At 44.5% G+C, this 14480-nt stretch overlaps 1 protein-coding gene, 1 long non-coding RNA gene and 1 pseudogene across 5 annotated transcripts; 1 reads left to right on the forward strand and 2 right to left on the reverse strand.

Moving 5' to 3' along the window:
• LOC8070073 lies at positions 3165–4180 on the reverse strand (annotated as a pseudogene).
• On the forward strand, positions 9894–14158 carry LOC110437336. 4 transcript variants are annotated; one of them, XM_021465755.1, is made up of 5 exons: positions 9897–10257; positions 10627–10672; positions 11238–11334; positions 13706–13772; positions 13842–14158. In XM_021465755.1, the coding sequence occupies exons 1-5, from the start codon at positions 10087–10089 to the stop codon at positions 13878–13880; spliced, it is 420 nt and encodes a 139-aa protein (XP_021321430.1). In that variant the 5' UTR covers positions 9897–10086; the 3' UTR covers positions 13881–14158. The 4 variants fall into 4 exon arrangements, 2 of the variants coding, with proteins under 2 accessions (XP_021321431.1, XP_021321430.1); XM_021465756.1 differs by lacking the exon at positions 10627–10672 and having other exon boundaries at positions 9894–10219; XR_002455425.1 differs by lacking the exon at positions 10627–10672 and having other exon boundaries at positions 9913–10257.
• Positions 10269–12302, reverse strand: LOC110437337. Its single transcript, XR_002455426.1, has 3 exons — positions 12171–12302; positions 10613–10843; positions 10269–10378 (listed from the first exon to the last, which is right to left on the reverse strand). It is a non-coding gene; the product is annotated as an uncharacterized LOC110437337 (long non-coding RNA).

The raw sequence follows: 14480 nt of genomic DNA on the forward strand, positions 1-14480 counted from the left end.
TCAGGTAGCACCAGAGCAAGCGTAAGTGGGCACTACATTGACAAGGTGGAGCACTTCCATGTTTCTACAGGCTTCACGTGTGCCGACAGTTAAAATATATTCGCTCTTGATCTTGATCTTCCAGTGTAGCTGCAATCAGTCAGGTAACTTAATTGGCGCCACTAGAGATCTCCAAATGTGCTTTGAGCTTTTATTTTTTTCAGTCCTGCTATTAAGTGGTTAGATTCATACAGTCTTGTAATTATGTGTATCTCCAAACTCTTCATGTTTTATGCCATGGTATGAATAGACTGCAGGACAGCGAAATTTGACCTGTTGGATGTTTTTTTTTTCAGAAGCCATTTGCCAACACCTGCTTGAGTCTTTTGTCCGGTCGGTATCCAGTTTCCATCAGTCCAAGTCAGGAGACACGAAATTGGGACTGAAGCAACACATTGGCATTTTAGTTGCCTGTTGCTCCAAATGATGAAATGACAAAAAAATGATAAAGAACATCGCGAGGAAAAACACACACTGTTAACAAGTACTCCCTTTGGTTGGATTTAATTGATGTTTCAGATATTCAAGATGATCCACGATTAGTTCTGGCCTTATGTCAAAAGCATCAGTTAAATCTGACCTAAGGAATTACTACATAGAGCTTTTGATTTTTTTTTATATATAAGACATGATTTTTAGTACCATAGGCCAAAGGGCAATTTCCACATTGGCGGAGGAACATATCTCGCAGAATAAGGTTAGTCTGTCCTTGAAATATTAGAGAGAATTTGCTCATTGCCATCAAAAATTATACCGGTTCCTTAGTTGCCATAAAAAATTCTAGATTTCCTTGACTGCCATTAAATTATAGTTTTTGATCCCTTAACTGCCATCACCGTTACATACATGCCCTTTGTTTTCTTAACTGCCATTAACTTACATAGTTTGTTTACTTTGCCATTGAGCAAACGGATATGCTAGCGTGTGTCTCCGTGTCCATTGAAAGGAGACCGATTTTACCAAGAGGGAAGAAAAGGGTGCACCAGCAGAGCTACAGGCACGCTGGTGGAGCGACGCCCATGCTGCGTCCCATGGTTGCCACGACCGCAGTAGTGGATCTTTTGATAATCCAAGTGGAAGGTGAGGAAGGAATCCACCGTGACACGAAGGCCTTGTTTAGTTGAAGAGAAAAAAAAATTAGTGTTATATCGGATGTTCTGTTGGAAGGGGTGTTTAGATATTAATAAAAAAATTATTACATAACTCGGCTGGAAACTATGAGAATTTATTAAGTCTAATTAATTTATTGAATTTATTAAATCTAATTAATCTATTATTGGTATGTTACTGTAGCATCTAAGGCTAATTATTAGAGCATCTCCAACAGTTTGCTAAAATTTATTTGCTATATTTTGAGTTTTGGCAACTTGGTAAAAGATTTGGCAAGTGAAAAAAATGACTATCTCCAATAGTTTGCCATTTAGACTTGCCAAATTAAAAGAAAAGAAGGCCCACACCCTAACTACCAACACCCATCTATCTGTGGCCCGTGGCTGACGTCTAGACGTCGCCTCCGTGCGGCAGCAGATTTTATTTAGCTTTCGAACACTTTGGACACTCTTTCACTTTGTTCAGTTCGCAAATTTTTTTAGATTTTGACACTGTAGCACTTTCGTTTTTATTTGACAAACATTGTCCAATTATAGAGTAACTGGACTTAAAAGATTCGTCTCGCGATTTACATATGAACTGTGCAATTAGTTTTTGTTTTCATGTATATTTGATGCATCATACATGGGACGTAAAATTCGATATAATGGAAAATTTTGAAAATTTTTGGAACTAAAGAAGACAGCAGCACGCAGCTCAGGAGGGCAGCAGCAGCACGCAGCTCAGCAGGGCAGCAGCACGCCAGCAGCTCAGCAGCAGGCAGCAGCAGCATGCCAGCAGCAGCAGGGCAGCAGCTCGCAGCAACGAACGGCGCGCGGGTGAGATACGCGGCGAGTCCGCGCGTGTAGAAGTGCGCGCGCGGATGAGGAGGATAGCAAGTCCAGGTTTTTGGCAAACATGTTTAGCAAACTATTGGAGAAAGTTTTTATCATTGATTTGTCAAAATTTATGAGATAGCAAGTGTTTTAGCAAACTGTTGGAGATGCTCTCGTCTCGTGATTTTAACATAAACTGTATAATTAGTTTATTTTTTTATTTATATTTAATACTCCATACATACATCTGTACATTCGATGTGACGGGTAAAAACTTTTTAGGTTAGGAATGAAGTAAAGAACCCCAGCTGCCTCAGTAAAAAAACGACGCGGCGATGCCAACCCTGAACTAGACGAAGATCTCGCGAACCCCGGCTCCCCACGCAACCCCGGTGATCTTGTGAACCCGGCGCAGCTGGGCGCCGCCGCAATAGCCACCTGCGGGGCCGCGTTCCGCCGCTGCCACCCGCACGGCCGAGACGCCACCACAGACATGACGCATGTCTCTGTTTGGTAACGGCGATGGCTGTTTGTAACGGTGATGACAGTTAAGGCCTAGCATTTTCTTGTGTCAAATATTTTTCAATTATGAACTAATTAGGATGAAAAGATTCATCTCGTGATTTACAGGCAAACTGTGTAATTAGTTTTTATTTTCGTATATATTTAATGCTTTATGCATGTGCCGCAAGATTCGATGTGACAGGAAATCTTCAAAAACTTTTTGAGTTTTAGGGTGAACTAAACAAGGCCTAAGGGATCAAAAATTACAATTGGATGGCAGTCAAGAAAATCTATAATTTTTTGTGACAACCACGGAACCGGTATAATTTTTCATGGCAACCAGCAAATTCTCTCGAAATATTATGCTTGCATTTCACTACCTCCTCTGCACGCATGGTTTCTCTGACGGTACGCGGCGACGGAGTTTGTCTGACTGACGGTACAACAGTGCTAATATGGTGAATCAACATGCTTGGGATCATTGTTTCTACAATTTCTGTTCGGTAGTACGACGGAAATGAAAGTTCACTAGACAAACTATAATATATAAGTAATAAGAAACACAACGTCCTAATCACACACATATTCAGAACATACATGCATGTTTGTTGGATTGGATTGGATTACTAAAACACACACACATAGATCCCGGCCTCTACGTTCACAACGGGAAGGATGCAGGCTAACTTGTGTGTGTCACACGACCACCGCCTCGACGTTGCCGTGCCGCGACGACGACTCGGCCACGTCCGGGCACGCCAGGATCTGGTACACCAGCGCCGCGACGGCGGCGCCGACCATAGGGCCGGCCCAGTACACGGCCTGGTTCTTGAAGTGGCCGCTGACGACCGCCGCGCCGAAGGAGCGCGCCGGGTTCATGGACGCGCCCGTCAGCGCGCCGGCGGCGAGCACGCACGCGCCCGCCGTACGTGAGCCCGACCGCCAGCGCGCCCAGCGCCGTGGCCGCGAACCCCCGCTTGCCGCCGTTGCTGACGCCGACGACGTGCACCGTGTACACCAGCAGGAACGTGAGCACGCCCTCCAGGACGGCGCCGCCGAACCCGGTCATCGCCACCGCGATCGTCGTCGTCGGCACTCGGCACCTCCTGCATGCGCGCGTAAGTCTTCTTCATCAATGTGAAACGAGACGACGGTAATTAGCTAGTGTCAGTCAAAAGGAAGTGACCGAGAGCGGTTACGACGACATGCCTCGCCGGCGGAGAAGAGGTTGAGGGAGAAGCAGGCCAGGGTGGCGCCGAGCAGTTGCGACGCCCAGTAGAAGATGGCGCTCGGGACGCCGATGTGGCCGCCGATGGCGAAGCCGACCGTGACGGCAGGGGTTGACATGGCCGCCGGAGACGTCGGCGGCGATGAGTACCGCGGCGAAGAGCCCGAACGCCTGGGCGATGGCCGTGGCCACCAGGGGCGAGGCGCTGCTGCTGCTAACGTCCGGCGCCGGCGTCGTCAGCATCCCTGGCAATAATTGTGGCAACGCAGGAGATCTGAAAAACCGTGTCCATGTAAAATACCTGCATCAACTGATGCGCATGGAAATGGAAACGCAGGGAAGTGCGAGCGGAGATGGCGGAGCCGGCGGCGGTGAAGACGAAGAGGAAGGTGGAGATGAACTCGGCGAGGTACGAACGGAGCGATGGCGCCGAGAAGCAGTGCTTCAAGTGGACAAGGAGGTTGTTCGACGTCGACGACGCCATGGCACAACTTTCTTCGCAGTTCCAGTGTATGTAGCGCGCACAAAATTCCGCACCGCAGTGTTCGTCCGGAGATTTAGGCCTTGTTTAGTTCCGAAAAGTTTTCACTTTTCGGAACTGTAGCACTTTCGTTTGTTTGTGACAAATATTATCCAATTATGAACTAACTAAGATTAAAAGATTCGTCTCGTGATTTTCAGCTAAACTGTGTAATTAGTTTTTGTTTTCGTCTATATTTAATGTTTCATGCATGTGCCACAAGATTCGATGTGACGGGGAATGTTGAAAACTTTTTGGTTTTCAGGGTGAACTAAACAAGGCCTTATTATAGCAGACGGCGGCGGAGAGGGGCGCGTCCCTAGAGTGAAACGTTGTTCGCAGCGGTTGCTGCCGCGCACGTCCCTTCCAAGTTCACACGGCCGATGAGGCCAGTGTGCCAGACTAGCACTGTGTGCGGCAAGGCCGTCTTCTGAAATTTGGGGCCCCGGAGGGCCTAAACTTACCGTATTCAAGCTTAAGGCCTTGTTTAGATAAAAAAAAAGTTTTGGATTTTAACACCGTAGCATTTTCGTTTTTTTGTATTTGACAAACATTGTCTAATTATGGAGTAACTAGGTTTAAAAAAGTCGTCTCGTGATTTACAGGTAAACTGTGCAATTAGTTATTTTTTTATCTATATTTAATATTTTATGCATGTGTTACAAGATTCGATGTGACGAGAAATCTTGTAAAGTTATAGGTTTTTGGATGTATCTAAACAAGGCCTAAGTATTATAATATGTAACTAAAGGTTACTTGCTAGGATGGTTATTCTGACAAAATCACTGGTCTTCTCGGTTGCTCAGATCGAAACTATATAGGCACGCGGTTTAGTTGTAGAAAAACAAAGTGAAACATTTAGAATTTTTTTTTATTTTTAGCCCAAATTTGAATCAAATTCCAAATTTAGGCCGGTTTGCAAAGTATTTGTAAATCTAGGCCGTTTGGCCCCGCCACCATGCATGGCGGGGCAAATGCATTGCACCCCGCCATGCATGGCGGCGGGGTAGGGGCATCCACGTGGCGGGGGTGGCCCGAGGCCCTGCTGACGTGGCAGGGGAGTACCCCGCCACCCATCACGGCGGGGAACCCATCCCCGCCACGCATCTTGGCGGGGTTCGCCTGTGACAAAATCCCCCCTTCTCCTTCGACCCGTGACCCACCCGAGCACAACACACCTCACGCCGCGCCGCCGCCCCGCCCCGCCCCCGCGCACGCCGCGCCCCCGCCGTGCTCGCCGCTCGCGCCGCGCCCCCGCCCCTGCGCCCGCCCACATCTCCGCGTACTTAGCATGGCCCACATCTGCTTGTCAGTTCCCAGTGCATCCAATCTCTGTAAGTACAAAATTTAAAGAATTAATAACATATTCATTTCAGAGAAACAAACAGTTTGACTTTCAAAAATGAAATGACTCACTAGCACATAATGAGGCAATAGTATTGTTCAAGCATTGCATCTCAGCTCTCTCAGCCTCCTCTGCAGCCTTCCTTGCATCCTCTTCAGCTTTCCTTGCACGGTACTCCTCTATCTCCTTTTCCCTCTCCTCGGACCACTTCTTCCATGCAATACTCGCAGGGTTACGAATACGCAACTCCTGGGCGAATGCAAGCATTTTCTTCTTATGGTCCTTCACAAAATTAGTGACGTAGTTTGCAGGATAACCTCTCATCTTGCGAACTGCTACTCTTGCCTTATACTCATCTTTGAACTTAAACACATCATCAGATGATTCCCATTTGCATTTCTGAGTGCTCTGTTACGGAAAATATATGAATACAAAGTTAGCGTACAAAAACAAATATATGAGTACAGTAGTACTAAATGTGCACAGTCCTAGCAAACCTCTTCATAGTCGATCATGTGGCCACAGAAGTGGCCAATCCCAAGACCTGAAGGGACTAGGCCGTAGCTAGCTTCAACACCACATTTGCACATCACGGGAGGCGCAATAGACCTCCGCTTCTTCTTCCACTCTGGAACCTCCTCCTGCTTCTCAGGCTCTGGCCAATGGCTCTTTGGACCATAGATCCACTCCGCGAAACGGCACTTTCGAAAACCACGATCCTACAAAAAGAACACATTAGAACACACATATACCAACTGAAATTTTAAGATTGAATCAAAACTTACTTCACGCCGCAGAGGACAAACGAACTCTAGTTCATTCCGTGGATTTATCACGGCTTGTTCTCCGCAATGACACTTTGGAGGATCCTCGAGCCGCCGTGCAGAGGCGACGGCCTTCTCTTCCTCCGTCATAGGAGGAGGGTTAGGGGGGGCGGAACCCAGCGAGTAAACAACTCATGTTTGCAATGATCAACGCCGGGGTAGAAAAGCAGAATTCTTGGGTCAAACTTGTCCGGCCCGTCGATCCATTGGAAGAAAAAGCACCGGAAGTAGGGCTACAAAAGAGTTTCAATTGTCTCATTGGGAATAAAAAGATCAAAAACCAATAAGAAAAACAAAGGGCACAGTGACTTACGCTACAACTATAACATGTATAGAAGCAACGTGCCGCAGTATCCGGATGTCTCGACTGGCTCACGTGTGCCAGATGTCCACAATCACAGTTAGGAATAGGTTCCTCGGGAGGCACGGGGGCATCCTTGCAAGACACATCGGGGTACAACTCTCTAGGACGACCCTTTTTTCGCCAAATCGACTCATGATACGAGTCCTCCATCAAAAAACGCGAAAATAATTCAACACAAATCACATAACTAAACAAAGTAATGTAACAAGAAATTTACTAAACATATTAAAAATAAACAAAAAAACTTATCTAAACTATGAAAACGTAAAGGTTGTAAGAAATTTACCTTCTCCAAACGAGGGGTGGCCGGGAAAACAACCGCGAAGAACGACGAGGCGGGGAATACGCAGCGGAGAGGGGCGCCGAGGCGGGGCAATGGGGGTGAAGGACGACGCAGAGGGGCACCGGAGAAGAGCGGAGCTCGGGTGTGAGAGAGGGAGAGAAAGAGAGACCCTCGAGGTGAGAGAGGGAGAGAAATGAGAAGAGATGGCCGTTCGGCCGGCTAAGTAGGGCGCGGGCATACCCCGCCATGATCCCCGGCGGGGTCCAGGTGGCAGGGTGGCAGCACACGTCATCAACTGGCTCCATGCAGCGCCCACGTGGCAGGGTGTACCCCGCCACCATGCATGGTGGGGTTCAGTGATTTTGCCCCGCCATGCATGGTGGCGAGGCCAAACGGCCTATATTTGAAAATTTTTTGAGAAGCGGCCTAAATTTGAAATTTGTTTTAAAAATAGGCTAAAAATAAAAAAAATTCAACATTTATGGTGTGCTAGTGCTAGACTACTAAGGCTAGTCTCAATAGGAGTTTTATAAGAGTTTTATTTGCATTAAATAGATTGCCACATAGGCTTTTTTGATGATATGACAATGTATTTAAGAAGAGAGAGAAGAAATGGGTTTCATCTAGAAGAAATGGGTTTCATCTAGATGAAACTCTCTTGGCACGGTTACCAATTTCTATGAGTCTTGGAATTAAATGCCTATAAAACTATAAAATAAAACTCTCCATTGAGAGTGGGTATTTCATTCAAGTTTTATTTTATTTCACATGACATGGCAGTCTTGGAAACAACGCCATGAAACCCTCTACTGAGACTGGCCTAAGAATAGACTAGTGTCGTCTGTACAAAGGATGTTTAACGTTTCATTAAAAAAGCCATGAAAATTAAAGAACTATGCACCAGACTATCTCCAATAATCATCACCCAAAATACAAGACCCATTTGTCCTTTGGGTAGCGCTACAGGTAAAAGGTTCCCTGCAAATGGGTCTCGAGGAGAGAGGATACCCAAATTTGGGTTATGCCTCTTCTGATACCCAAAATGGGTCTTCTGTATGGGTACTATGTTGGAGGCTATAGGTATTGTGTTGGAGACCCATTTTAGGTTTGGGTTCTCAAATGAGTCTCCTGTTGGAGACAGCCTTACAAACCACTGACCTATTGTCACCGTCATGCCGTCATTTGGATATGCAGCTAGAGAAGCCTGTCTATGCTGGTGGCCCTTGTTCGAGTGTGCGGCGTATACACATACGTGTGAAAAATTGTGTGACATGTAATAATATGTGGTACTGCTAGCGCCCGGACGTCCGATTTGAGTGCTAGCGTCCGGACGCCAAGCCTTTGTACAAATCACACCCACCTGCCCCGCACGGAGAAAGAAAAAAAAATAAAAAATAGATATAGGAACCCCACTGCACCCGCTCCCGTACGGAGATGAAAGGAACCGCCTCCGCTCTCCACACCCATGAGATCCGCCCGCCCCTAACTTCGTCGGTCCCCCAGCAACTCCACCCACCGCTAGCTCACTTCCACAGCCCACCCCCAGCCCCCCCTCCCCGCTTAGCGCTGCAACAATAAGATGAAACGACTGAAACAACATGAACATGTTGTTGCAACAATACCAAACAAACTGCTGCAACAAATAAGTTGAACCAGTTGAAATACCATGAACATGTTATGCAATAACACTGACAAAGTGCTTCAACAAATAAGTTGAACCAGTTGAAACACCATGAACATGTTATTGCAACAACACCGAACAAACTGTTGCAACAATATGAAACACCTACTGCAACATGAGATTGAAGCAACTGAAACATACTGCAACATCTCAAAGAAGCAATACTACAACAACATTGGGATGAAGAAGTTAAAAACAGTAAGAAACATATTATTGCAACAACAAAAGAACTACTACTGAAACATCTCAAATAGACTACTGAAACATCTCAGATAAACGATTGCAGCACCACAAAATCCACTGTAGCCGCGATATAATGGAACCGCGAGATAAGGGAAAGAGGGAAGGCACATGGGTTGGGGGCGCCGTCGAGGGTGCAGATTGAGCCGCCTCCATGGATGGAATGGGGGATGGGCCGCATCGTCTACTGGGTGGAGGAGACCACCATGCTACTAGATCTGCGTCGTGCACCATGTATCCACCATGGGAAGGCCAGTACTCCATGGATCCTCCACAGGAAAGCCACCATGGCTGGTGTTGAGGTGGGGGACGACACGCTATGGTGGAGGAGGACGCACATCGGGCTTGAGATGAGTAGAGGATGCCGCCTCCACATATCCCCTTATTGTGTGCTCGAGCTCCGGTTGAGGAGGGAGATGGGGGGAAGGCATCGCACTGAGTTGAGGTCTCCCAGGTTGGGACTATGGAAGGCTGCAGTGGATTTCAGAGAGAGAGAGAGAGAGGTGAATGAGGGAGCAAGTAGCGGGAGACGGAGTGGGCAAGGAGAGCCATACGGTGGATATTTTGAGATGAGTAGATGAGGAGAGCCGCATACAGATAGAGATGAATAGATGAGGAGAGCCGTATGCGAATGGACGCAAGCGATAGAAAACCGAGTGACCAGGAGCCACGTCCGGAAACGGTTGGACGTCAGAGTTAAAGCATTACCGAATAATAATATGTGTATGCCTTTGTATTGTTCATTATTTGTCGTCGAGAATAAATCTTCGAAAGACTGAATCGTACATTAAGTTTATATCCATATATGTTGCAGGGCTTAAGCTTTGTTGCATGGTTATTTAGATGATTTGAGATTTAGAGATTTATTTATTTGCAATCACATCAGACGTATTTCAATTCGCCTAAAGTTAAAAAAATATATAATGTGTCTAAACACTATTCTAACTTGTGCCACGTACACTAACTGTGATAATTAAAAAGGGAGAGCGGAGTAAAAACCAAAACCTGGAAACACTTCAGCCTGTGAAACATTCTAGGGCTCAAGCAGGAAATGAAGGGGCCCAGGCCCATCCGGCAGCGTCTTGGGCTCTCGGCGAGACGGCGAGTCGGCGACGGCCGAGGCACCGCAGCAGATGCGCGAGAGACCGCGGAGGCGACTCCCTAGTCCCTACGGAGGCTCAACGAGTCAACGGGGCATGAATGGCGAGGCTCCGGGACCGGCTGCTCGGAAGTCGGCGGAGGAGGCGAACCCCGCAAGTCAGGCCGGTAAGGGTAATCACGGGCCAACAACAACTAACTCAACGGTGAATGCCACTCTTCTGAACCTTTCCTTTTTGATGAATGTTATTATCCTTCTGAACTTGAGCGTCTGGAACTCAGTCAAACCACCTTTCTTGCTGTTTGTTGCGGAGTTCTTCTACATTCCTGCAATGGTGATTTCGATCTGTGGAGTCATGATATATTAAGCCATGATGTTGCATATATACTGTAAAAAGGATTACTGTCTCTTTTGTTTCCCTAATTCGGCAAGGATTAAACTGAAAATTGTTTAATTACCTAATTTGTACAATTGTAGTTCATAAGCAGAGACAAGTTGTGTTTCATATAATTGAGTGTATTTTCAATCTATATAATAAATCAAAAATAAATAAGTCTTACTTTCGATTCTGAAGGCACAAATAAAGGGTCATTTCGGATCCAGGAACCACAAACCAAATGGTGAGGTTAACCCTTCTGCTTTTGTATGTAATGTGACTGTTAAATCAGTATACATAGCTGTGGCCAAATCATGTCCTGCACCCTAGTTTGAACCACCGCTTGCATCGTTCCTTTCGAAGCATGAATGTAGTCTCTTTAATCTTAGCCATTCACATCTTGTCTTGAAGATACCTGTACATTTTAAGTTTCCCAGAACCAGACAAATCAGAAATACGACACTTGGACTCATTTTACAATTCATAAATCATAACACAGAGAAATGGCTTTAAGATAGCTTTTTGGCCCATATATTTTGTAGATGCTTGTATACTTCATGACTAGAATTGACATCTGTCTTTCTAAAATGATGAGTCACAGTGGCTATATAGATTCTCTTTTCTTCTGTTTATAACTTTTCTTTACTTTCTATCAATGCAAAGATAAAGTGGCAATATTTCATTGTGGACAGTACTCTCTAATTGTGACATAGTTCTCCATGCATGGTTTCTTCTGTGTCACATGATATTTCTCCATTTTTAGCAAGTCCTAGCAATTGTACTTACAATATAATTGTTTGGAATGGCAGAAAATCTGGAGATGGAAATCTTTGAAAAGGTGGAAGTTAAATGTATGACAAAGTTACCACACGCAATTGTTGAAAATGAAACACCAAGTCCTGCAAGGTTAGTTTCAGATGTCACTGATTTCTTGTGTGGCACTGGTCAGGGAAACATTTGTTGGTATGTGCAGTGTGGTATTTCCATCTGAAAATAGTATCAGCTTGGTTATTTTTCAGACTTAGAAGACATATTTATACCTTAATATGGGTGGTTTGCACCCAATGTTTACCCATTTAAATGTGAGGAAATTCTGGAATATAGATCTAATTATGTGGTTAAAGTTATCATAATACACAAGGCTCTGGTTGGGGTTTATTGGTAGGCCAAACTAATAAGATACTAATTAAACTGGCAATATGATAAAGGGACTTGAACCCTGTTTACTGTTTACTAGCCTAAACTTTCTAACTATAAAAAGTTATTTGGCCTTATGGACATCTTGCTTATTTGGACTTTCTGCCTTACTGCTCAAGAACAAATTCTTACAACATAATATGTACCAAAAAGCATGAGTTGCACTACTTTTGGAAAGTTGCACTCTCTGTTTCTTTAGACAGTAATCAAGACAATTAGTAAGTGTATGCTGGAGAACCAAGTTGAGGCAAAACTATTGTAGTGTACCCATATAAAGTAGGTTTAGTTAGATCCATGCCACTCCAATCTTATCAGTTTTGAAATTTGCCACAATATATGATTGGAGCACTCTGCAGACAGCATGCTAGTTTCACAGCGTTTGTTTTTATCAACCAAAACATGGATAGATTAATCAGTAATCCTGATGACACCTGGACAACAGCAAAGAAATCACCCACTTTCATTCATAACACAAACCAGCTACATAAGAAAAGAGAATAAATGCTGGTGCAGCAATCTGTGTTTGAAAATTTTAAGAATCTTACTCTGTCATATGGTGGCGCTGTCTCATTGGCCTGCAGCATGGCTATCCTCCTCCTGCTCCTCATTCTCAACCATCTCCTCTTCCCCAAATGTATGGATTTCATGCTTTGGACGGTTGGGAAGTTGAGCTGCTGTATTTGTAATGGTGGCCTTGGCAACCTCCACCTCCCAAACTGTTGCACCCCGACAATTAATACTGACCCAGAGACATTTGAGGGAGGAAAGGAGGCTAATGCCAAAGTCAAAACCGGCTCCATATGCAGATAGAGTATCATGCACAACAAATCTAAACCAAAGCCGGTTGAGCCTTGGCATTGCTCCTGCTTCAAATATCAGGCTCATCATTCCCTTCTTCCTTTTTAAGTACATGGAAGGGCGGAAATGGAAATCCTCCAGACACTTGAATCCACCAGCTCTGATGATGAGCGATTCCTGCAAGTATTCTGTTGTAAAAATTTGGAGGCAGCGTAGTGCAGGCAAGTCTTTGAGCACATCCACATCTCCACCTCCCACTTCTTCTATAAAAATAACTAAGTTGGTGAGTACTGAGAGGTAGGATATCCACTTTGGGAGCCTAGAGAAAATGGGGCTGTTGCTAAACTTCTGCATACAACATGGATCAGGACACAATGAATCAAACAAAAAATCCATAGAACAACGTTCTGTAGTCTCAATCTTTAGAGAATGGAGGTTTCTTTCTCCAAGATTACAGAACGAAGAGATCAAAGACTTCTTAAAGTTTCCTTCATCATTAATTGCACTGTCAGCACACCACTTAATCCCAAGCACCTTCAGTTTGGTTAGGTATCCTAACTCCTGCACAACTTCTGGGGAGTTTTTGCTAGCATCCAACATTGAAAGCTCCTCTAGAGCTGCCATATTACCGACCCCATTTGGCAATTGTACACCATTAGGCACACATAGGCGCACTAATTGGTGTAGTTGAGCAATAGTTGCTGGCAGCTTTTTTATTCTGGTAGCTCTGAGATCGAGTGTCTGCAAATGTTTTAGCTTTCCAATTTGTGTTGGGATATTACCAATGTTGCTATGATAGAGACTTAAATACCTCAAGTGGATCAAACTTCCAATATTTTCAATGTCTCTGTCCTCTAGGCTAGAACAGTTTTGTATATCTAGGACTCGTAAAACTTGAAAATCCAAGAGAGAGGGTATCTTCCTGACGTCACCAAATATACTAAATGACCGAACTTGAGACAAGCTGTTCGTCCCAAGCCTGAGACTCTGATCTGCATAGTTTCCTTGGAGTGAGAGACGCCGAATTTTGTTAGTCGATGGTGTCAACTTATGATCAGCCATTATAGTAACAAAATTTTCTTTAACTGATAATGATATAATAAGATCAAGCATTATATCATGTACCCGGCAGGCTCTTGGCCTTCCACTATAGTCAGTGCCCACTGGTTCAATCATGTTTCTATTCATGAGCTCACTAAAGTAGTTTTCTGCAGTATCCTCTAAGCGTTGCCCTTGTTGTTGTGCAATAAATCCTTCAGCTATCCATCTCCTTATTAAACAGGACCGGCCAATCACATGATCCTCTGGAAATATGCTTAGATCCAAGAAACATATCTTCAAATAGTGAGGTAGGTCACAGTAACTAAGAAACAATATCTTTTTAACTAATTCCAGCTCATGATCTTGTTCAAGTGCAGATCCAAGAGAACCGCGCACCCTCTCCCACTCCATTTTAGAGATTGGTTTGGTTGCTAATAGGCTAGCAATATTAACTATAGCTAGTGGTAAGCCATGACATTTCTTTAGTATATCATCAGTAACTTCTTTCAATTCAAGAGAGAGGTCGTCTTCATTGTCAAATATCCTTTTCAATAACAAGCTTTTTGAGTCATTACTATCAAGGGGCATCATAGGGTAAACATATTCATTTTGTGGAAAGCTGCAATATTTAGCAACATCTTCAATTCGTGTAGTCGTCATTATTTTACTTGAATTATTGTTGTGTGGGAAAGCACATTGGACTTGTTTCCAAGCTTGTTTGCTCCATATATCATCAATTATGACAAGGTACCTATCGGATAGTTTGTAGAAAAATGAAGCATTGCATTAGTAGCAATCCAGTGAGTGTTCAGTCACCATTATTAAACAAACAAAGCAAACGTAATGCAAGGGTAGACTATGAAGTATGAACTATCTACTCAATAAATAGTGTTGTTGATTGGGGAAAGCTCTGTCTGGTAGTTTCCAGAGCAGAGAGCCTCTATTTCTTCTTCTCTACTTTTACATATAAGTCCCTTTACATTTCATTATTCACACCAACACTCCCCCTCAAGATG

This window comes from Sorghum bicolor, chromosome 7, assembly GCF_000003195.3.
Source record: "Sorghum bicolor cultivar BTx623 chromosome 7, Sorghum_bicolor_NCBIv3, whole genome shotgun sequence".
Lineage (NCBI taxonomy): Eukaryota > Viridiplantae > Streptophyta > Magnoliopsida > Poales > Poaceae > Sorghum > Sorghum bicolor.

Coding starts and splice junctions, on each gene's coding strand:
- LOC110437336 (XM_021465755.1), top strand. CDS start 10,087: ATGCGCGAGAGACCGCGGAGGCGACTCCCTAGTCCCTACGGAGGCTCA. Junction 10,258..10,626: donor CAACAACAACTAACTCAACG/GTGAATGCCACT, acceptor TCGATTCTGAAG/GCACAAATAAAGGGTCATTT. Junction 11,335..13,705: donor GAAACACCAAGTCCTGCAAG/GTTAGTTTCAGA, acceptor CTTATTAAACAG/GACCGGCCAATCACATGATC.